General features: G+C 48.9%; 1 protein-coding gene across 1 annotated transcript; it reads left to right on the forward strand.

Moving 5' to 3' along the window:
• Positions 1 to 22,933, forward strand: RAD54L (RAD54 like). Its single transcript, XM_026053687.1, has 18 exons — positions 1 to 51; positions 4,651 to 4,728; positions 5,393 to 5,512; positions 6,224 to 6,284; positions 7,926 to 8,061; positions 8,908 to 8,977; positions 11,269 to 11,557; positions 12,082 to 12,206; positions 14,487 to 14,637; positions 15,929 to 16,055; positions 18,092 to 18,166; positions 18,587 to 18,717; positions 18,801 to 18,911; positions 19,069 to 19,192; positions 19,482 to 19,560; positions 19,664 to 19,843; positions 20,839 to 21,002; positions 22,063 to 22,933. Exons 1-18 carry the CDS (start codon positions 1 to 3, stop codon positions 22,262 to 22,264), a joined length of 2,274 nt encoding a protein of 757 aa, XP_025909472.1. The 3' UTR covers positions 22,265 to 22,933.
• Positions 22,934 to 23,105: the final 172 nt, after the last annotated feature.

Consider the following 23,105-nt stretch of genomic DNA (forward strand, 5'->3'; position numbering starts at 1 on the left):
ATGCCCATGGAAAAAGGCCATGGTGAAATGCCCATGAAAACCCATTTGCTGGTGAGTTATTCCCACCAGGCCCTCTTTGAAGGGAGGAGCTGGAGTGATGGTCTGTGCACGCTTCAAAAGATGTGCTCCAAGACATGCTCCTGCACTGCCTACTTCGTGACAAACCTGGATCTGGGCATCGCAACCTCGCTTTTCTTGGTCTTACAAGCTGATAAGCACCTATTTTAATTAATAAGCACTTATTTTAAATGTGGTTGAGGATGCTTGACAGCTTAGCTGCTTAGAAAGGGAGTCTCTACCTGTGTGCATGTGTGTGTCTGCGTGTCTATGTGTTCTCCTCTAGCTTTCACCTAAACTCACTACAGAGAGTGTCTCTCTGTAGATCATAAACGTGATGTGATGGAGCAGATGGGAAGATGGTTGTTCTTTATTTCAGTGTGGGTCCTGCAGCTGGGCGTGCACAGACACACGCATGTGTCTGTGGTGGCCCCCATGCAGACAGCTTCAAAGAGCTGTGGTGGCTGCGCTGGGTGGCCGGTGGGGACCCGGCACGGTCGGGGTCTGTCTCTCTTGTGTGAGGCCAGGTCCTGCCCTTGGATTCCTTCTGCACATCCCTGAGTGCTCTGTAAATGGCTGAGCTTGGCAAGGAAAATTGCAACTGATTGTAAATTTCTTGCACAAATGGAGCTGCAGAAGAGCTAAGACAATTTGCAAAATCAAGTCACATTTGGGAAGGCATTTCAGCCTCCCCACCTCCCCCTTGAGAAACATCAGTTGGCACTGCTTGGAAGTGCCAACAGAGAACGAGTACGACGTTTTCAAAAACCAAGCTCTTTCCTATTTGCAGGTTGGGATGTTGGCTTGCCTGTGTTTAAAAAGGTGAAGGAGATAAGAAAGGCTAATTAGCTTATAAACAAAACAGAACATTTTGCTTTGCATCAAACGAAATGTTCTGGGTTGATTCAAAACCCGAGTCAGGCCAGTGTACTTTGGAAAAGGCACTGGCAAAGGAATAATAACTGGGAAGCAAAAGGTGGGGAAGGGACTTTGCAGAGAGGGTCTTCCTGAGGCACGAGTGGGTGCCTGAAAGCAGCGCCTCCACTTCCAGGTGCTCTGTTGGGAAGGCTGAATGGGAATGGGCTGCTTATTATCATCCAGTTAGTGACACTGAGACTGTGGTCAGGGCTGGATGCAGCAGCACGACGGCCAAGGAGGCCCTTGGAAGGGAATGGCCAAACCCATGTGAATGAAACCGTGTCCTGGGCTCCGAGCTCAGCAGAGCAGCAGCCCTGGGGATTTTGCACCCCGGATTTCCTGCTGCTTTTAGCTTTGCAGCTTTGCGGCCCCACTGGCAGAGCAGGTACCCCGGCTCGGGATGGCTGCAGCTCCCACAGGGAAAGCCCAGCTACCAGGCGGCCGCGGTGGGACCAGCACCAGTCTGGGCTCACGACTCCGTTTTCTCTCCTGCGACACCTGTGAAAACTCGCCGAAAACCGCAGCACTGCTGGGATCCTCTCCTAGAGCTCGGCCTCGGTCCAGCAGGCAGCGTGGCGCTGAGCGGCGCCCGCCCTCGGCAGAGACGGAAGGGCTTCCTCCCCAAAGTTAGTTTTTTCCAAGCACTTCATGTTTCATCCCTCTCGGTGAGTGGCTTTGGTGGAAGGGCGTTTGAGCTGCCTCTGACCGTGATGAAATGGGATTACCGCTGCAGCTGACAGCAACTCGGTAGAATCGTACTCAGTTTCCCTCTCGTGGTTTGCAAAGGAATTAACTGGGAAGGATATTTAAGTAATTATTTCTGCAGCTGAATATGTCCAAACCATTTGGGTGCACTGGGGTTTTGCTCCTGCCATCCCAGCCCATTCAGACGTGCACCTGAGAAAATCCAGGTTGCACCACTTAATTCTGTTAAAGCTGTGGCCCTGCCCTTATTTTCCTGATTAGAGGTTTTACCTCCATTTTCTGTACCAGAATGACTGAAGTTGTTAGGCGAGGTCTGAGTTCTGCCTTCACCAGGGGCCGGTTTCTCACGTTATCTTTCTCTCGTGCTGTTTTCTGCCTGCCACTGAGATCGCAGGTTCTCTGGAGGGGCCAGGAGGCTGTGAACTCTCTGGAGCAGGGACTGTCCTTAATACCTGCCTGCAAAGTGCTGCGTTTGAGGCCCTGGTTCCTGCAGTGTGCTTCCCAAAAGGCCCTATAGGAAACTGGGCAGCTACCGTTAAGAGCATAAATCTATATGTATATGTATATAAAGGAGGATTAAAGAAGGAACCCCCCAGGATCAGGGGAGTCACTGGAGAGCTACAGCATGTAACGATGCTCAGCTCCCGCTCTTCCCTTTGCTTGTTGCTGGAGGGACTCAGCGTCCTGCTGAGATGCCAAGGGAAATCACAGGATTATTTGCAGTGACGATTATTATCCTATGATCTCTCGGGGCTGTATAAATGGGAGCCAATTAGAGCCAGAAAAGGAGTAAGTTGTGTAATTAGAAAGAGGGAAGTTGGGAGAGAGTTATCTCTACATGAAGGTGCTGCTTTGGAGAGGAACGTGGAAAGGTGAGCGCCGAGGGCTGCAGCCGCAGCCTGGAGCAGCAAAACGTGCTGCTCGCTGCCGCTCACCTTGGGCAGGTCCTACCAACTTTCCCTCTGGAGAAAGAAGGGAATATTCTTTTGGTACAGCACAGCTCGGAGCTGGGAATACTTCCTGGTATGTGTTTGTACTGAACATGACGGGATCTCTCCTGCATCTAGCCCCTGGCTACAGGCTCGTGGCCTTGCAGTGGTGTTTGCTTAGGAGTGGGCTGGCCAGCCTAGGTGTTGGCATCACCCCAGACTTTCCTCTGGGGCCTTTTCATGAATTGTTAGAACAGAAAAGCTGTAGTAGGAATGAGTTGTCAGCAGTTGTGCTGGGTATGAGATGACTTAAGATCTCTCCTGTTGCTGCTGCATTAATGTCTGCACAAAGCAGGGAAAGAACGTTTTTGCCTCCCCTTCCTCTTTTTATTGATCCAGCCTGCCTAGGCCAGAAAATGTGTCTGTTCCCCTAGCAGGCAGCAAGCACAAAGCAGAATTGCTTTCTAAGCTGTGGTGAAGGAGGTTATTAATGTGAATATTATTCATGCCAGGAAAAATAGCCAATTACTTTCCTATAGAACCACTCTCTGCCCAGTGAGCCAGTAATTGCAACATCTAACATTAGTCACTGAGCTCTGAAAGCACTTCAGAAATACTGACAAATGCATTTGGTCTTGAAAGAAAAAATAAAAACGCCAGGAGAAGAAATAAAGACAGGGTGACAGATCTTCAGCTGGTGTAAATGGCTGTGGGGAATCTATGCTCACACCTCAAATGTCTTGGTGCTGTGAGAATTTGGCTGTGTCGTATACCCATTCTTATTTCGTCGTATACCCACTCTTATTTCGTCTTATACCCACTCTTATTTCGTCTTATGCCTACTCTTATTTTATGGTCGGTATTTTCAAGCCTGTTGAAGAACCACGCTGATGAAGCATCGTGTGATGAGCTGATTGCCCTGACCCGATGGCACTGGAGGTCGATCCCATTCCTCCCGCCCCGGCTGCGCCGTGCCCAGCACCCGAGAACTGCTGTGCGCCCCAAGGAGTGCTAATGCTCTTGGTGACCAGGCCCTGGGGACTCGCAGGATGCAGGACACGCTCCAGCTCCTACTAAAGGGTATATCTGGTCTTATAGATTATATTCCTCTGCTGCAGAGGTGCACAGGCCCATCCAGCGCCGACTGCGACCTGGGAAACTGCATGAAAGAGCACAATTTGCTTTCCACTATTCTTATATAAAAGGGTAAGGACTTGGATAATGCCTTGCAGCTATTCAGGGTTTCCCTTGGGCAGCCAAAAGGAGAATTTATCGGTGTCTCCGAGGTGCTGAGGGTGTGAGATCCGCGGGAAGCCTGTCCTGTGACCACGTGCGGAGCATCAGGCACGGCTACCACCCGTCTGCCATGATCCAGTGGCAAGCACAGCCGCCTCATTCCTTCCTGAGGACTAACCAGCCCTTCGCTTCCAAGGAAAACAAACCTGCTCCCCAGTAGCTGTGGCTGTGGGCTGGCATTTCACCTGAAGCGCCAGAAATGCCCTTGAGAATGTACCGAAGGCACTGGGCCTTTTTTTGTTGATGGTGGTATTTTTGGGCAGGGGCCTGTGTGTGCTTGGTGTCCACAGCGCATTAGCCGGGCTTCATTAACCACAGGTAACTGCAGGCGGCACAGCTCAACGCGCCTCCCCTCACACCGCTCCATCGCGCCGCCATTGCCCCCTCCCTCCGGCCTCCCCCTTCCCGCCACAGCAGCCCCGCGCAGAGCCCCGAGCGGCTCGATGCGGCGCCCGGCGCTCGCTTGGCCACGCCTGGCGCTCCGCGGGAGGGGGCGGAGCGGGGGGCGGCGCGCGCGGCTTTCCCGCCAACACGAGGGCGCGCGCGAAGGGGCGCGCGCCGCCGGTGTCCCCAACCTCCCCCCCACCCCGACCGTTACCCGCTCCCATCCCCGCTCCGGCGCGGCGCGGGAGGCGATGGTGAGTCCGGGACCGGGACCGGGACCGGGATTGGGGTTGGGATTGGGACTGGGACGGGCGCAGCCGCGTGCCGGCCGCCGCTGAGCCCCGCGCCGTGCTCCCTGCAGAGGAGGAGCCTGGCGCCCAGCCAGCTGGCCAAGAGGAAGGCGGGCGAGGACGAGGAGCCGGAGTGGCGCCCCCCGACGGTGAGCGGGGCCCGGGGGGGCTCCGGAGGCCGGTGATGAGCGACACGCGGGTGTGTGGGGCGTCGCCGCGGGAGGCTCTGCCCCGTGCGGGGCCCGCGGGTGAAGCCGCGTCTCGAGGGGAGGCGGCCGGGCAGGGCTGGGCCCGGGCTGTGCCTCCTGAAGGGGCTGGAGCCCGCGTGGCCGTGGGAGCGCTGTCACCCGCTCGGTAAATGCAAAATTAAATTAAAACCTCGCCTCAGGAGCCTGAGGGGGTTTCAGGCAGTGTTCTCCATGCTGCAGACCCCCTTCATTGTCTTTTTGCTTTTACTTTGGTGCAGAAATTCTGCTCACTGAAAGTGAATGTTGCTTTTATTTCCTCTTTTTTAATTATTTTTTTCCCCAGCTGTGTACTTTCTGGGCCACCTGCCTGCTGAGGAAGCAGGTGTCAGCACAGCCGGGGCCGCTGCCTCCCGAACTGGGAGCTGTTCACTGTTTTCGTGACAAATACAACTTAGGGACCACGTTATAACATAGGCTTGGGGCACGTCGGCCCCGGGGTGCTGCTGGCGGCGGAGGGTGACGGGGTCTGTGCCGAGGCTCCCATGCTTGGGTGGGTGCCTGGTGAGCGTGACGGCGGCGCGGCCGCTCACCGGGCGCCCCGGCTTTGTCCTCCTCGCCCCTCCAGGCTCAGAAGAGGCAGAAGGCCGGCGGCGAGGCGGACGGCGGCGAGTGCTACCGGTCGCCCTTCCGCAGGCCCCTGGCCCAGCTCACCAACAGGCCCCAGTGCCTGGATAGCAGCCAGCATGTAAGTGGGCGCTTTCGCTAGCGCGGGTCTGCCAGGGGCTTGCACGTGGAACTCGTTCGTCAGAGTTGCTCGGGTTTCACCGGAGGCCTTTAGGGCAGACCTTTTGGCCAGCTCTGTTACCTCAAAGGAAGTGTGGTGATGGTGGGGGGCCCTTTATATAGTGGAAAAATATGAATAAAGGAGTGTTGTGGAGCCTGAGTCAAGGATCTGGCCAAGGGATGTGGGTAGCTTTCCACTCAGGGGACTCGGAGTCCTTCTGCCTGCCCTGTTTTCCATGGGCTTCCCCTTTGGAGCCCAGGTGCTGCCTGGTTGGATGCTGGGCTGGTCCAGCAGGACTGTTCTTACGTTGTTAACCCAGCTTCTTTACAGGAAATGAGTTGCCTGGCTGCATCATTGGAGCAGGGGGTCAAGCAGCGGCGTTTAGAGAACTTAATAACGCTACGGTTCTAAGAAGGTCGAGTTACGAAAATCGTTTTCATGCCTTAGAAAACGTGGAAGAAAACAATTTTAGATGGCAGGGCTTGTGGAGGGAATTGTGGTGTGTCACTTTATTGCTTTTGGATGTCCTTGAAAGCAGTTGGGATTGAAGCTTCAGTGAGGGTAGAGGCATGGCCATGGCAAAACTGAGTTCTCAGAAATGTCCTGGTTTTTCCTTCTCTAGCGGTTTCTGATGTCAAACTTGTTAAACGTGTTTTTTTTCTGCATTCTTAGGAGGCTTTTATTCGCAGCATTTTGTCCAAACCCTTCAAAGTTCCCATTCCAAATTATAAAGGTAAGATGAGGAGGTTTAAGAGTTGTGTGTACTGCCTAACTCTAGCAAAGCAGATGATGCTTTGGCCTGTCAAATATATCTATGGGATTATTGTTATTTTTTGCACCGATGCGTATGTTCCAGAAATCCTGACTTAATTCTGAAAGAAAAGTACTGGCACATTAGCAAAATTTTCTTATTTCTTACTAGTGTTTAGTTTGGATAATCCTACATTTCAGAGTTGGATTTTTACATACTTAACTGTTATGTATTTTATGTACCGCCGGAACACTCTATCCCAGATTGCAAACACAAAAGCAGGATTGATTCCCAGCCCTGAAAGTTTATCATCTAAATAATACCCTAATGGTACTAACAGGCGGAAGGCTGTGGGCGAGGGAGATAACGTGTGCCAGTTTCCTTTCTACTTGACTTGGTGTGTTAAGTCTCAAGGTGAACTTCAGAACAAGGGTTGTTTTGAAGTTCAAAGCCTCAGCTGGCTTTGAATCATTGGAACACAAAATCTCGGAAGCAAATGGGGCTGTTCTCTTCCCCTTCACCCTCCAGCTAAAAATTCAAAGACAGGTCACTCAAACATTAGTTTAAAATATGTCTATAGACAAGCAGTAAGTATGAAATTACTAACCTAAAAAGAGATTTGTTTGGCAAAGTTCTCATCTGGTGGAGAAGCAAATTTGTCAGGATTTTGAAATTCATTTTTTTCCATGGAAGCTGCCTTCTGTGGACTTATCTTCCCCTCTTAATTGGGAGGTGAAGCTGTTTTGTGTTCTCTTTTCTTGATGTGTAGGCATTGTTGTCTCAGCTTATGGTACCCTTTCATTTTGCAAGGAGCTTCACCAAGCAGCAGGGGAATTGACCCTGTTTTAATTTTTCCAAAACAAAATCGATCCTGGGGAGTAGAGTTGCCTCCGAGCACTCAGATGTGTCTTGCTGAGCTGTAATGGGAGTAGTAGTTTAAATGCATATTCCTTTTATGTTTCCTTCCCTTCTAGAACTGTGACATCTAAGTATAATATCAGGGAAAGGGGTTCGTCTTAGTCTCTGCTTTTTGCAGAACCTGATTCTGAGACCAGGCATCATTGCTCAGCAGGGACAAAATAATTCCCTAAACTAGATGATGGCAGTGCGGTGCAAACTGTTAGACTATAAACCTTCATTGCTGCTAAAGATCTCTTCCTGACCCTACATAAAAGGTACAAGTCCTGCCAGGCCTCAGTTGAGTGCTCCAAAGAGAGAATTTGGCCCAGGATATGTTATATACCCAGGAATGTATAGATCCTTGAGTCATGTTTGTTAAGAAAGCAAAACAAGAACTTTAAAGAACCAGGAACAGTCCCAAAGTAGCTCAAAGGTGGTTGAGGGAGATGTTGTGCCTGCTAATGATTGAATGCCTGTGGCACAGGTTTGGGATGAAGTCCTCAGTCACCTTCCAAATAGCAAGAGCTGATGTGTGCCAACATCAAGCTGATGATGCCAACGTCAACATCAACAAGCTGATGTGGCTTGTGCTGCAGCCAGACATGCCCATTTTGGTGCACCCAGTACATTGGGCAGGGTCATAGCTCTGTCTTTCCTCTGCCCCTTCACAGTTTTCTTCTGGGGCAAAGCAGTTTTTTGAGCTCTGCCTTTGTTTCCTTTCAGGGCCGCTGGGGTTGCGGGCGCTGGGTATCAAACGGGCAGGGCTGAGGTCCCCTCTCCATGACCCTTTTGAGGAAGGAGCTCTGGTTCTGTATGAGCCCCCGCCACTGAGTGCCCATGACCAGCTGAAAATAGACAAGTGAGTCATCACCTGGTGCCAACGCTTCCCTTCTGGCCTCCTTGCGTGTGAGGGTTTGCTTGCTCTCCTCCCAGGGATGTATAGGCTGGGATCTGAGTATCGAGAGAAACTTGAGTCCTGGTATTTTGCCTCTGAGCTGCTCAGGTAAGGTACGAAGCAAGGGAAGGGATGTTCCCATGTCAGACTGTTCTTCCACTGGCTGTTTGATCTCCCACTCATCAAAAAACTCAGCCTGCTGGAGGGACTAAGGACTTGCACGTGGAGAAGTTGTTAAGAACATTTTATGATGCAGTGGTTAGTCAATAAACAATAGCATCTAGGGAGGAGCAAAGTGGGGGTGACTGATCCTCAGATGTTAGGCTACCTGGGGATTTTTATTCTTAAGTACTTCCTTCAGTACTGTTTTAATGTGAAAGAACTAAGACTGTCATCTTGGACAGAGAAGGAGGTTTCATGATTTGGTCTCAAATAATGCAGTTAGTTCTGCTTTTCAGACAAGGAAAATCAGACAAGGAGGTTTCATGATTTGGTCTCAAATAATGCAGTTAGTTCTGCTTTTCAGACAAGGAAAATAGTAGTAAATTTCAACTCTGGGTCTGCAGAATCATGTTTTGGCCTTGTTTTAACCGTGACCTGAACACACCCATAGCTTCAGTGACACTGCAGATGGTAGATCAGACCCCTATGACTCTCCTCAAAATTAAATTCATTTGTTTTTCTCGTTGGCAATTGCTTTCCTCAAGCCACTGAGGAGAGCTTAGAATAGCCGTGGGATTAAGAAGAGCAAACATATGCTGTGCAGAATGCATTAATCATATATTAATCTTCCTCGACTGCCTCCTACAGGGACAAAGCACCTGTCCATGTTGTGGTGGATCCCGTCCTCAGCCGCGTCTTACGGCCCCATCAGAGAGAAGTAAGTTTTGTACTGGGACCTGAGGTTATGTCTGGAGGTCTTGATGTATTTCAGAAACCTGCAGTTGTTCTTGTTGGAATTATTACCCACCAGCTGTAAGGTTTATGTTATGTAACAGACTCTTCCAGCTTTTTGCAAAGGCAAAATCAAATAGGTTTGTTTTAACTAACATCTTAGAGAGGCCTGAACACTGCAGATAATCTCTGCCCTGGGTTAAGCAAGAGGATATGCTGTGACTGTGATAGCAGTCGTTTGGCCTTAAAAATGGGGGAATTTACTGCTTTCTGGTGGTTAGGAACTTTTTATTCTCTTGCCTCTGATCTCTCAGGATCAGTGCGTCCTCAGTGTAAAAATGACATTTATTTTACGCACAGATTTGTTCTCTGTGGGTATATAGGTCAGATCTGCTTGTATTGGGAAGTGGGGAGTTTCTGAGAACGCTGCGCACTGGTTTTGCTTTTGCACATGGCTTTGCTTTTGCATTGCCTTTAAAACCTCAGGAAAAGACTAGTTTCTGCATCGCAGTGTAGCTCACCTGAATAGCTCATAAAGGAACTCATTTAGGAATGTGATGGGATATTATTGCAATAAATTATCCTGGCAGCACGATCTTGACTTGGGCAGAGTCAACTGTTCAAAACAGTGTTTTACTGGTCAGCAGAACCAGCTGGATCTGCAGTTTCTGAGCCAGTAAATACAGAAGCTCTTGTGTCTGCTGTGATGGTTCCCAGCACAGTGTACAGCAGTGTCCTACTTCAGTGTGTGTTATTGACAGGCTGTTCTTTGTAAATGCAAGATGTCAGCGATCTCTGTAGATTGGGAGAGCGCTGAAAAACGTTTTCCATCTTAAGCATATGCAAAGTCCCTGGAACTGTGGGTAATAATCCCCAGATATCTCCCTGGGGTATCTAGAGAGTTTGAGACTTATCACAGCTGCACGATTATCGTTTAGGCCTAGAGGCAGCATGGAGGGGAGCTGTGATTGCTGATCTTGCAGGCTAAGCGGGTCAAGCTGGCTGTGTCCCTGCACAAGACATCTTCAGATGACTCTGTGAGTGCTGTGGGCTGCTTCTGCCTTGTGCTTTTATCTCAGAGCTGGTGCTAACCTGCGAGCCAGTGTGATGCTGCTCCCTGGCTGCATACCTGGAGGCACTTTCTGTTGGATAAGGCACTGTCAGCTGGCATGTTTCTTGTGTGATGACAGTTGTGTTGGTGTCCTGAGCACTCTGTCTATCTTTTGACAGCTAAGTATCTCTCATATAGCAGTCAGAGTCATCACTCTTTGCCAGCTAAGGTTCCTGTGTTATTTTTTGTTCCCATGGATGCTCCCAGGCTGTTGTACAGCCTTGCCCGGTTTTTATCATGCATTTTGTCCAGTCTCTGGGGAGGTTGCCTTACTGGATCTCCAGCCAGATTTAGTGACAGTCAGCAGTGTGTTATTTATGTGGCCCAGACTTCACTAACCTGCTGATAAGGATCTTTAATAGAGAGAGAGAGAGAGAGAGGTGGGGAAAAAGGAAAAGGACTTGAAGAGTAAGTGAAAGTGACACTTTCATCTTCCAGTCCAATACAACAGACCGTAGTACAGGGAATCCATGGGGATATTTTCAGATCCTCTCCCCCTGTTACTGCTCTGCTGACACAGGTCAGGGGGCTCGTGTTTTCCCAGGGCGGTTTTCTCTGACTCCTCCTCATCCCATGCTAGAGGAACATTTTTCAGAGTCTGTCTTTTCTTCTCTGAATCTATTTGGGCTGTGTGTTGAGCCCAGTGCAGGACACAGCTGCTTTCTTGCCAGCATGTGACATGAGCCGCACGCTCAGCCCTGTGTCTTCTCTGAAGCTAAATCTGCTTTGGATTGTGTGTCCAGGGCTAAGTCCTAGTGGTTTCTCCAGGCAGAAGAGATGAGGGTTGCTGCGAGTATTCTGGGAGCTAGATACAAGTCGGGGCACTTTGTGATCCTTTGTTTTCCAAACTACATAACCGGGTGTTGTTGGGTGTTTGCTTTTGGCCAGCATAGAAGTTTCTGGGAAGTTGAGTCAGAAAACTAGTTAAGATTGTACAATTAAAATATGGCAGGATTTAGTGCCTGTTATGAGGTATGTGTTAGCACCAGTAATGTTGTTCTAACCTGGAAGCAGCTGTGTTTTAGCTGCATCTCTAGCAATTTCCCTCTGTCTCATTAGAACCCTGTGCGAATTTGCAGTTTATTGTACTATCAGTCCTGTGCAGCAACAAAGCTGTCATTCTGCCCCTGTCCCCCTCCTGCTCTGAGAGAACAATTTCTTGGCAGGGAGTGAAATTCCTGTGGGACTGTGTGACGAGCAGGCGCATCCCTGGGAGCCACGGCTGTATCATGGCAGACGAGATGGGCCTGGGCAAAACCCTGCAGTGCATCACGCTCATGTGGACACTTCTGCGTCAGAGTCCGGACTGCAAGCCTGAAATCGAGAAAGCCATGGTGGTGTCTCCCTCCAGTCTGGTGAGAAACTGGTACAACGAAGTAGAGAAGTGGCTGGGGGGAAGGATCCAGCCGCTGGCCATTGATGGAGGCTCCAAAGAAGAGATTGACCGTAAGCTAGGTACAGAAATGCTCGCAAGTTGCGCTTTCGGTCAAAATCCTTAATTAGAAAAAGTCACGTTGCAGCTCGTGTGAAGATCTTTGAGCTGTCGTTACAGCCCTGGAAGCTGAAGAAAGTCTTTCTTCTAGTTTCACGTCTAAGTCAGGTTTTATATGTTTAGTAGTAGTTGATCTTTGTGAATAATCCGAGTGCAGCTCTGCCTAATTAGGGATGGTTCCAGTGCCACGTCCTTTCCTTCGCCAGAAGGAGTGGGCTAGTGAGGAGGTGAACAACTGAAGTGGTTGAAGATGGCTGGTGGAAGTGGGAGAGCTGCAGAGAAAACTCTGTGTGTAGATAGGAGAGGTGTTTGGGAGGAAACGGCTCTTCAGGGTTTGAAGCATTGATGAAGATAGAAAGGTTCAATTAAACTTTTAAGGCAAAAGGATCAGACTCAGCTGCAAAGTTTGAATGTGATTCTCTTGCTGTTTTTCTCATCCCTCTCTTTTTTTTTTTTTTTTTTTCCTTTTCCCCATTTCCATCCACAGTCGGCTTTATGAACCAGCGTGGCCTGCGAGTGCCTTCACCCATCCTCATCATCTCCTATGAGACTTTCCGCCTTCATGCTGAGGCTCTACAGAAGGGCAGCGTTGGCTTGGTCATATGTGATGAGGTATGGGGGAAATCTTCAATCAATGCTTGTTCTTCATGTTTTCTTGACATTTGGGTAAAACTGTCTGCTTGCTTAGAGGGAATTTTGTCAGTTAGTTGTGCAGAGCCCACATTCTTATGTTCAAAAGGCCCTCCTGAGTGGGCCTCAAGGACAGAAGGTATTCTCAGGAACTGAGAGATGCAAAATGTCCAGTGGTACCTGCTGGTAATTATCCTTGGGTCCCTGACAGGGGCCTGCCCTTAATGGGGGTCTTGTCAGTGTGAGGGGCCAGCAGAAGTGTGGAAAGGAGGGATGGTCAAACGTCTTGCTCTGCTGGGATGGTGGTGCCCTGGCTCACTGCTCGTGTTTTTATTTTTTTGCTTCTGCCTGCAAGAGAGAAGTATCTTCTATTTTGCGCAGCCCTGTAAATGAATTTTGCTTTGACCAAGAGAGCTCTCCAGAGGTCTCAGAAAGTGAATGAGTCTGTGATTCAGCATAATGTTAGACGTAGTGCAGGCTGCTCTCGGCCACTTTACCTGGCAGTCTTTAGTTGTGGGGTGAAAGAGGTCCCTTTTTGCTCAGGCAGTGCATCAAGTCAGTTGTTGTGCCTAAATCTCCTGATTTGTGCTTTTCCCTTGCCCTCCTGGACTGCTGGATTGCCTTCTCCCCTCTAGCTGTTACATCCTGAATCTCTATTCTGTGTCTACTGTCCAAGACTCAGCCCTGCTGAGGACATAGGGAATTAAGTGCCATCCAGCTTCTGCTGGAGATAACAGGAATCCCGTGGAAGTGGGATTTGGGTCTCAGAAGAGCCAGGTGAAACCTCGTGTTCCAGAGCTTGTCTGCCCCCCAGCACTGGATGCGCTGGAGTGACCTGCCCTCCGAGGCCATGAGCTCAGACTTCTGTGCTGCCGGTGGGATTGGCAGGACCCCCTTGTCCCTCCTGCCGTGGGTGCACTTGGGCAGGAGGTGGGAGAGCAAGGTGAGGCATTGCCAATTGTGCTGCTGCTTCAAGAAGAGGCAAACTTGGCTTCTCTCTATGCTTGCTGAGCGTTTGATCTCTTTTTTGCTCAGCTTGGCTTTTCAGGCTCTTGTCTTCCCGTGACTGAAGTGGATTTGATCTTTCGTTACTTGAGATTGTAGTGGTGAGTCAGTGATTCCCTGAAGGAGGGAATTAAACAAATCTCTTTTGCCTTCCTGAATTGGTCAAGCTGGGGGACCTTGGCTGTTGTTGGGGTGTCCTGTGCTACCATTGAGAGGGGATTTGTTAAAAGCTGGTGCCACACAGTGGTATGGTTGTGTATCTGCTAGAACACTGCTTAGAGGAGCCGAAAAAGCCAAAACCTCCTTCAGTATGAAACCTCCGTCCAGCTTTGACCTGCTGAGTCCGGAGCTGTCCCCACTCCAAGTGCCCCGGGAGAGGGCAGAGGGGAAGGAGATGCCAAACCTGCCCGCTGTGGCCGGCAGGTCTTGCCCTCGCACTGTCTTGCCCCGTTCCTGATAAATGCTCAGCTCTGCAGCAGCCTGATGCTTTCAGAAGCTCTCTCCCTTGTTAAGCTCCATCCTGCAGCGTAGCCCCTGGGTGCCAATAAAGCTGCTTGGCCCAGGCATGTGGCAGTGTCCTGGAGCACTTCAGCGAAGGAGGTTGGAGCTCATAATCAAAGAGCCCTTGGTGCTTCCCAGCCGTGTCATGTGCAATGTCCATCTAACAGCTTGTCTGCGACAAAATAAAAGGCAGACACTAATCTCTTACTTTGATTTGCTCTGCTCTTGTGTTCAGGGTTATTTCTTTAACTTGCTCACGCTCTTGAGAAACTGGGTGTGCTTTATTTCTTAGAAGTGGTTTTGTTCTGTTTTTGAGAGCTATTTTTCATCTTGTCTCCCAGTTTTGTCAGGCCATGAGTGGCCAGGGAGCATGAGCTGCAAAACACTGATATAGAGCAGTATGTTTTTTGCCTGAAACTTACCTCTGTGGTCAGAGGACCATATTCAGACCCCTTTGTGTAGGATGAAGGACTTTTTTTTTCATTAGCGTGCAAAGGCCTGGAGGTCCTGGGTATAGGTGGTTTCGAATGGCCTGTGATCCTGATTTTGGAAGCTGCAGGATCTCTGATCCAGAGGTTGGTGCCTAGTGCTGGCAGCTGACATGTCCCTGTCTTTGAATGGGAACCTTAACAGTTAGACCTTGTGGTTGTCATTATCTTCACATCATGTGCTGGTGGGAACTCCAAACTGCTTCCTATCGGAGCCGTTGGATTTATAATTGGATGCGTTTATCTACTTATCTTGTTTTTTTCATAGGGCCACAGATTGAAGAACTCTGAAAACCAAACCTATCAGGCTCTCAACAACTTAAATACACCCCGACGAGTCCTCATCTCCGGCACCCCCATTCAGAATGACCTGCTGGAGTATTTCAGCTTGGTGCACTTTGTCAATTCAGGCATCTTGGGTAAGTACCATGAATGTGAGAGAAATGTGGAGGAAGCCTGAGAAACAGATTCTCCCCCCTGCTATCTTAATTGTATCCAGGTGCCACAAAGTCGAAGGGACTGGTGCAAGGTGGAATTGAGCACTTTGGTAGAGCAGGTGACAAAGCCCAGATCCCTGGCAGTCCATCATCCTGCTTTCAGCTATTTGTGACAGAAGGTTTAGAGTAGTGATGTCTCGCACTTGGACTTGAGACTGCTGTGTTTTGACATCAGGAAGGGCTGAAAACTTCTCCGAGATAGGAAAAAAAAAAAAAAAAAACTCCTTGGAAGAGAGTTGTTTATTTAATTTGAGTTTTCAGAATTAAAAACCTTCCACAATGTAATTAATTTAACAGATTAGAAAAGGCTCTGGCTCCTGCGCTCAATTGTAAGCTTGTTTTCATTTTGAAAGCAAAGTAGACTTCACATGCTCTCCTGCCTGCATCCAGGTTTAGGAGCAGCCATACAGCTTTCCAGTGTTAAGAAGCTCATCTTTGCCAAGAAACATCATTTCTCTGTCAAGGAGAGAAAGTAAGCCAGCCTATAAATAACTTCTTCGTTGCTGTGACTTTTCACCCACGTTTGTCTCAGGCTGTTGGGTATCCAAAAGGCTTATTGTTAAATTCAGTGCACACATCACTCCCTACCTAAACACCAGTCATCAGATTCTGAGGCTTAAAAGTCCTGAGAAATCTTGGGAGCAGATATACCTTCCATGAGTTTAATTTTAGTCAGTTACTGCAGGGGGTGGATGTGAGTTTTCTTGACCTGTATTTGGGCAAGACTAGTTGCCCTGTTATTCCAGTTCTTTCTGAAATTAGGTTAATACCATAAATGCTGCCATCAAGGCTGCATGCACATAGTGGTCACTTCAGCCTGTGACCAGTACCAAGCAACTGACTACGAGTTATTTGGGAACACACAGACATGAAGCCTGTGCTGTTGTTTTCAAGGACAGACTTAGGGAGTGAAATTATAGCTGATACGTGAGCAAAACCAAAGCATGTCAGATAGGATTTAGACCTAATTAAAACTGTTCAATCCGTGGCAATGCCATGTTGCTGGAATACAGTATATTTTCCTGCAGCATGTGTTTGCCTGCCCTGTTAGAATCTGTCTGAGTTAGAAAGAAAAGCAAATCAATTTGAAGGGACAAGGGCCCCATGCTTGCGGTGTGATACCTGGGGCTGTGGCAATCCTTGTGGGCTGTGGGAATGCTGATCAAAGTCTTTACTGTAGTAGATGTTACCTTTTCCGTCCTGTTTCGTACAGGAACAGCGCAGGAGTTTAAAAGGCACTTTGAAATTCCAATCCTGAAGGGCAGAGACGCGGATGCGAGTGAAGCAGAGCGGCACAAAGGAGAAGAGAGGCTTAAGGAGCTGATCAGCATTGTGAACAGGTGAGCTTCACCCCCCTTCTCATTACATTTTGCATAGTCCCTTGGTGCACACAGGTATCTTTCCAAATTACAGTCCTGTAGCTGTGACATTCACTTGCACATGTTCAGTATGTGATTGTGCAAGTACTTATGCCCTTAAAAAAATCATAACGTGTTGTTTTAGTTTGAAAAATAGCATGTGGAAATGGTGGCTTTAGCTTCAGTACTCCCCAAGCACATGTACTTGGGTGCTAAATCATGATTTGAGTCTTCCATTTCTGTTTTCTGCTGAGATCTGACAGTGAGGTAGTATCCTTTTATTTATATTAATATAAGAACAGCGTAGGCAGGATAAGGCTGAAAACCCATCAAGCCCAGAGGCAAGTAGAGACAGAAAGAGAGCAAGGGATGTTGTTCAGTTTTACTGATGATGCCCAAGTCACAAAAGACTCCAGCTTGATCCTCCAGAGCTGCGTCCCCTCTGTAGGGTTAATGGGATTAGTAGCATCAGAAAATAAACTGTTGATCCAGAAGCAGCACTGCCATGTAAAATGCCATCTTATTTCTATTTGGTTGATTTTTTTTTTTTAAGGTATGGTTTCATTTTGTTCAAGAATAAAGCCATTATCTGCTGTCAATCTCTTCTCCCTAAGAACTCCTACTAGGGTCTTTTTTGATTCACAGCGTTGCTGCTGCCTTTGTTTCTTTTTCTTCCCTTTTTATTCTGAGCTTTTGTAGTTGAAAGTGATGGCAGATTGAATTTCACACTGTGAATTGCCTGTCTTGACTCAGCCATGACCTTGACTCAGGCCAGCTCCCAGAAACGTGGGCAAAGGAGAGGCTGCAAGTAGAGTTTTGTCCTTCCTGAGGTAGATGTGGTTCTTTTTCAGCTAATGGAGAAGGGTGTCAAAGTGTGTTCAAGTATGTTTCTGCCTAGCTGTATTTTAGGTCTTTTTTTCTTTTCTTTTCTTTTATTGTGCAACAGTCGGGATATGCAAGTGAAGAAGAGGACACACGCAGACAGTAACATGAATCAGTCAAAATTGGCAGGAATTACAAGTATGAGAGGGATCAAGACACCTGGAATCTTAGGGGTAGGGCTGAAAGGAGCCTGGAGAAGGCACCTAATCTGTCCTGCTGTCCTAAGGCAGAAATAGTTAGGCAGAAATAGTTAGACCAAAACCATGCCTTGTTCCCTGCCCAGCAGTGAAGACCACAGGGATTCCGCAGGCATTGCTCCTAGGCCATCACTGCGTTTCCAGTTAGAAGATGCTCTTAATCTATAACCTAACTCTTCACTACTGCAGTGTAAGCCTGTATCTTCTCATCGTGCTGTTCATGCATTTGGAAAACAGTTTATTTCTTTCTCTACAGCAGGCTTTGACAGATCTTGGGGTTGTCATGTGTCCCTGCTGTCTTGCCTTCTGCAGTTTTTGTAACTTTTCAGTCTTTCCTGGCATAACTGAGTTTCTGCACCTTTTCTTTATTCTGGTTGCTCTGCTCTGCTTTCTGTAGTCCATCCCACTGTGTGAAGATTGGTAGAGCTGCTCTGTGGGACGTTTCCACAGCGCCAGAGGATTTGCCCTTTTTCCAAATCTAGGGCCAGTGAAAGAAGTGCTCCTGGCTGAGGGGGACTACTGAGTTAGTGGGAGGTGATCACTCATACCTTGGTCTATATCCAGCGTGTGCAGCAGTTAAATCCTTTGCACTCTTCTCTGTCCACATGACTGGTCTGCTGTAGCTCCAGCTGAACATCTGAGGTTGAGTTGCTCTGCTAAGGGGCTGGTCTCTGCTGGGCCTGATTATGCCTCACCCCTCCAACCGCATGAACAAGACCTGGGAGCCCCACAGATACTGAGTTATTCTGTGCTCTGCAGCATGGGCTGATGCAGCGTGGGGCTGCCTGGATGGTTGATGGCTTTGCCATGTGTTGGGCTGTCACAGGCAGACTCTTAAGGACTGAATGTCAAAGGGACGGTCAAACTCCTGAGGAATGATATTGACAAAGGAAGCTTTTGATGTCGTCAGCTATCTGATTTTCTTTTCCCTCCGTGCAGGTGTTTAATCCGAAGAACTTCAGACATCCTGTCCAAATACCTGCCCGTGAAGATCGAGCAGGTGGTGTGCTGCAGGTATCCGAGAGCATGTGTTCTCCCTGGGCAAAGGGAACAGCAGCAGGAAGGACTCAACAGTCGCAAAAAGCCCTGTGGTGGATGGTTCTTGTGACTGTTCCTCTCTCGGAATGAAGCTGCAGCCATTGGCAGCACGTTGCTTTTCCTCCTGGAGCAGGAAGGGTCACCCCACGGCTATGGGCATCCTACAGCTGGCTGATGTGCTCTGGGCACCTGTGTCCGAGGGTTGCAGGCTCTTCAGAGTGTCTGCAGCTCTGGGATGAGATGGAGATGCTGCTTCTTCAGCCTGGGAGGCAGTTCTAGCCTGTCTGTGGTTTAGGAAAAAAAATTGGAGAAGGGAACCAAAAGGAAGCCAGTCTGGAGGAAGAGGGAATGTGGCTTGGGGAGGACTGGGCCTGCAGAGCTCCTGTTCTGTTTCAGGCTGACACCTCTGCAGGCTGAGCTGTATAAGAACTTCTTGAAGCAAGCCAAGCCCGCGGAGGAGCTGAAGGAGGGCAAGATCAGCGTGTCCTCCCTCTCCTCTATCACCTCCTTAAAGAAGCTCTGCAACCGTGAGTGTCTCGCTGCAGGGTGAAGGGGGTTGGGTTTTGCACTGTTGGTGCACAGTCCAGGGTTGCTGAGCTCTGTTCTCCAGATCCTGCCCTCATCTATGACAAGTGTGTGGAAGAGGAGGAAGGTTTTACTGGAGCCCTGGATTTGTTTCCTGCTGGCTACAGCACCAAAGCTGTGGAGCCTCAGCTTTCAGGTAACATTATAATCTGACCCAGGCAACCAGCAAGCTTAGTGTTGTAGTTAGTGTGTAGTGCCCCAAAAAGTACCCCTCCAAGGTCAGAATTTGGGAACTTCTCTAAGTTGTTGCTTTCTCTCTTTTTTTTTCCCCCTCTTTTTTTTCTTCTTTCCAGGAAAGATGCTGGTTTTGGACTACATCCTTGCTGTTACAAAAAGCACCAGTAACGACAAGGTAGTTCTTGTCTCAAACTACACCCAGACACTGGACCTGTTTGAAAAGCTCTGCAGGAACAGAAGGTTTGTCTTTAGGTTGTATTTGTCTGATTCTACAGAACTGTGCTTTTAGTTTACCCTCCACAAGAAACTGGCTATTTTTAAGGTTTTATCAGCAGGAACTTGTGACCTTTTTTGTACCTTAGTTCCAATTCGGGAATCCCTCTCTAATATGACTTGTGCTTTGGCTGCTGTGGGTCACTTGGCAGAAAAGTTCTGGCAAAGCTCGTAAAGCCCAACCCCTTCTCACAAGGCTGTGAAATATGGGTTTCTCTTGCAGTGCTCAGGCTGTAGTAAATGTTATGTATTCCAGGTACTTGTATGTCCGGCTGGATGGCACCATGTCCATTAAAAAGAGAGCAAAGATCGTGGAGCGATTCAACAGCCCCTCAGTATGTGGAATTTGCCACTTGCCCCCAGCTGTCCTCCCGGTTCAGGGAGCTGTGAGTGGACACGGGGGAACATTAATCCACATGTGTCTGTCTGTCTTTGCAGAGCCCCGAGTTCATCTTCATGTTGAGCAGCAAAGCGGGCGGCTGCGGTTTGAACTTGATCGGGGCCAACAGGCTGGTTATGTTCGACCCGGACTGGAATCCAGCTAACGACGAGCAGGCCATGGCTCGCGTGTGGAGGGACGGCCAGAAAAAGACCTGCTACATCTATCGACTGCTTTCCGTGAGTGTGAAACGATGCTAAGATCTTTATTTCTTTGAAGTCATTTAGGCATCTGACTTTAGTTTCGTGGGGTGTCTGATTTTGAAATCTCTGTTTATTGACTTGTCTGCAGTCAATTGTGGCATGTACACGTGCTGATTAGAGAGCAGCTCTATTCCAGGGGTCACAGCAGCCTTTGGAATGGGGCTGCCAGTCAGGCAGTGGGGTAGCTGCTCTAGAAGTCAGGAGACAGGAGCATTCTTGCTGCTCATGCCCCCTGACTGCATAGGGCTACACTATCAGTAGTGTATATTGATCACAAATACCCCTTGTTTGCCATTTGTTAACTTCATGTCTTCCTTGAATCACTGACAGTTTTATAAACTTGTGTTCCTTGATACTTTGATATTTTACTTAGGCAAGGCAGATGATGTTTGTTCTTTCTCTGTGCATTTGCATGTGATCTTTGTCCAGCTGCTCCTTATGGGGTTCCAATTTTCCTCTGACCTGGTTACATCAGGAACCAGAACACTCCTTTGCTTTTAGAACTAAAAAAGCCAGTCTACAAACCTGAGTGTTCACACTTCTCTGTTGTATTGCACTTGTTTGCAAAATAGCCGTGGATTTTCTCATAGATTTTGCGTTAACAATGTGGCATAGCGGCCTTGAAGCCCAGCTGTTTCAGGGGCAGGTCACTTCCCTCTCCTCAAGAGTGTGTTACTGATCAGTGTGTGGATGTGCCAGAAAATACAGCTGATGCTGATGCTCATGTCACCTGTAGTATCTTTTGCTGTTGCTTTTTATTTTTCTTTCTTTTTTCTTCTCTCCTAATGAGAGTTTGATTGCAGAAGATACTGTTCCAGTCAAGCACAGCAGTGCCAAGCAATAACGATGCTTTTTGTAGCCTCACTTGTCTCTTTCCCAACTGGTTCTAGCCACCAATGCTGCTGTTAGCTCCCAAACTCGTTCATACTGGTGTCCCAACCATGCTTCCTCTGTGACTTTCTCTCTTGTAGACAGGGACCATAGAGGAGAAGATCTTCCAGCGCCAGACCCACAAGAAGGCGCTCAGCAGCTGCGTGGTGGATGAGGAGCAGGACGTGGAGAGGCACTTCTCACTCGGAGAGCTCAAGGAGCTGTTCACGCTGAATGAGGCTACCACAAGTGACACCCACGACAAGTGAGTGTATTGAGTAAGGGTGGATGGGCTCAGCAAAAACCTGCTGCTGTTCAGTCTGCTGGATTCAGAACCTCCTTAAGCAAGAGGAGATTGATGGCCTCTTTTTTTTTTTTTTTTTTTTTTTGTCTTACAAAATCTTTGAGAGCTGGACAAATAAGTAAATTTGATCAGCTCCCTGTGTTTGGAGGTTGTGAAGCACTGCAGGTAACGAGAAAGCTGTTTGCCAGAGCTGGACTTGTCCCTGCCCTTTTTGGCCTTGTCCCCAAGTGCCAGAGCACTGAGCTGCTTCTGCTGCCAGGGCTGCTGTGGCCACTAAAGATCTTGGTGTCCTCTTTGCAAGACCTGTGGTATTGTAGGCACAAGAATGAGGACAGGAAATGCAGGAAAATGCTTCCCTGGGAAAGTCAGTAAGACTCAGTGCAGGCAAGGAATGGGGAGGAGTAGTTTTAATCCTCTGTGGAGCTCAGCTCTCTCGCCGTGTCTCGCCTGCACGGCTGCCAGGGCGGCTGCTCTCGTCTCCTGACACGGCAGCCCAGCTGTGCATCTCCAAGGAAGCAGAGCCTGCGGATCAGGGAGGGAGCCAGGAAAGGGCAGCTCGGAGCCCCATGTGCTGCCTTCAGCTTAGGAAGCCTGAGGCAGTGCTGAGAATGCACCAGCAATGAGTGTTCAGTCGCGGGCTCTGCTCTGAGCAGCACCCCTCACCTTTCGAGAGATGCTCATCCCAAACTGCCTCTGTGTCTGCTGGCTCCTCTCTCCTTGTTTTGGATGGAGGTTGACTTCTAGCAGCCCATTTCCACGTAGCTAAGCAGGGAGGGAGGCACCATTAGGAACAAAACCCCAAGGGTTCCGAAACCCCGTGATTCTTCACACCCCTGTCACACATTCCAGAGAGCGTCTGTGAGCCAGCATGGTGATTCAGCCAGCCTGAAAATCCAGTTGCTGCTATTGTAGATGGAGAGCAAAACCAGATGCTACTTTGCTGCATTTTTAAGCAACCCCTAGGCCAGCAAGGTGGAGGAAGGACCTTGCACCATGTCCTGACCAGGTCTCTCTGTTCCAGGATCAAGTGTCGTCGCTGTGTGAACGGCCACCAGGTGCGGCCGCCTCCGGAAGGGTCCGACTGCACCTCGGACCTCTCCCAGTGGAACCACTGTGCCGACAAGCGGGGACTGCAGGACTCGGTGCTAAAAGCGGCTTGGGATGTTGCTGTCACCTTCACCTTCCATCATCACTCCCACGAGGAGCAGCGAGGGATTCCCTAACAGGTCCCTGTCCCCATGGAGGCCAGGGCCGGCTCCTGTGGCAGCCTGCCTTGCCATAGTCCCTTGTCCCTTTTGAGAAAAGGGGCAGTGAAAAGCACGAGGTGCTGGTCTGTTCTGGGACTGTGGAAGAGCAGAACCACCGTGTGGCTTCGAGAGGTGGGAAGGCCCCTCGTGGTGGGCAGGGTCTGCTTGCAGCAGCAAGGAGCGTTACGGCTGTTTCTCTGCTACTGCAGTGTGTGCTTGGAAAAAAGCCCTGTAGGAACTGGGTGTAACTAGGCAGGGGGGCTTGATCAGCTCTGCTTCTCCTGCTGTTGATGTCAGTGCCTTCTACTTGGCCAAGTTCTGCCTTCAAGCTGAAGTTAAGCCTGCAGCTTTGGAGCAGCTGATGTGCATATTTTTCTCCCCTGACAGCTCTGGCTTACAGCTGCTGAGCAGGAAATGGCAGGATCCATTTCTGTGGTGAAATGTGAGCGTTTTTAATCGCATTTGAATACAGATTCATGACAAAAAAAAAAAAATCTGTCCTGAAAGAACATTCACACAGTAGGAAATTGAGCCCTCTTAAGGTCCTGCCCCTTGCAAAACCACCTGCTTTAGCATGGGCAGGATCCCCTGATCAAGTAGTATTTTAATATCCTTACACTGCAGTAATAAAACTCACATTTTGGTTCATTATGGGCCTTAAACCCACTTTTATTATAAAAATGTTACAAATGAACAAACTCGTGTAAAGTGAGGGCAGATACTGAGTAGGGGCAAGAATACTTGGCTCTGGCCCCTGATTGATGACTACAAATAAACAGCAGGCTACATGGGCTGTATTTTTTTTTTTCTAACAAAG

Source organism: Nothoprocta perdicaria, unplaced genomic scaffold (assembly GCF_003342845.1).
Source record: "Nothoprocta perdicaria isolate Ctin4 unplaced genomic scaffold, notPer1 scaffold_0, whole genome shotgun sequence".
NCBI lineage: Eukaryota > Metazoa > Chordata > Aves > Tinamiformes > Tinamidae > Nothoprocta > Nothoprocta perdicaria.

Coding starts and splice junctions, on each gene's coding strand:
- RAD54L (XM_026053687.1), top strand. CDS start 1: ATGCCCATGGAAAAAGGCCATGGTGAAATGCCCATGAAAACCCATTTG. Junction 6,285..7,925: donor TCCCATTCCAAATTATAAAG/GTAAGATGAGGA, acceptor GTTTCCTTTCAG/GGCCGCTGGGGTTGCGGGCG. Junction 21,003..22,062: donor ACAAGTGACACCCACGACAA/GTGAGTGTATTG, acceptor TCTCTGTTCCAG/GATCAAGTGTCGTCGCTGTG.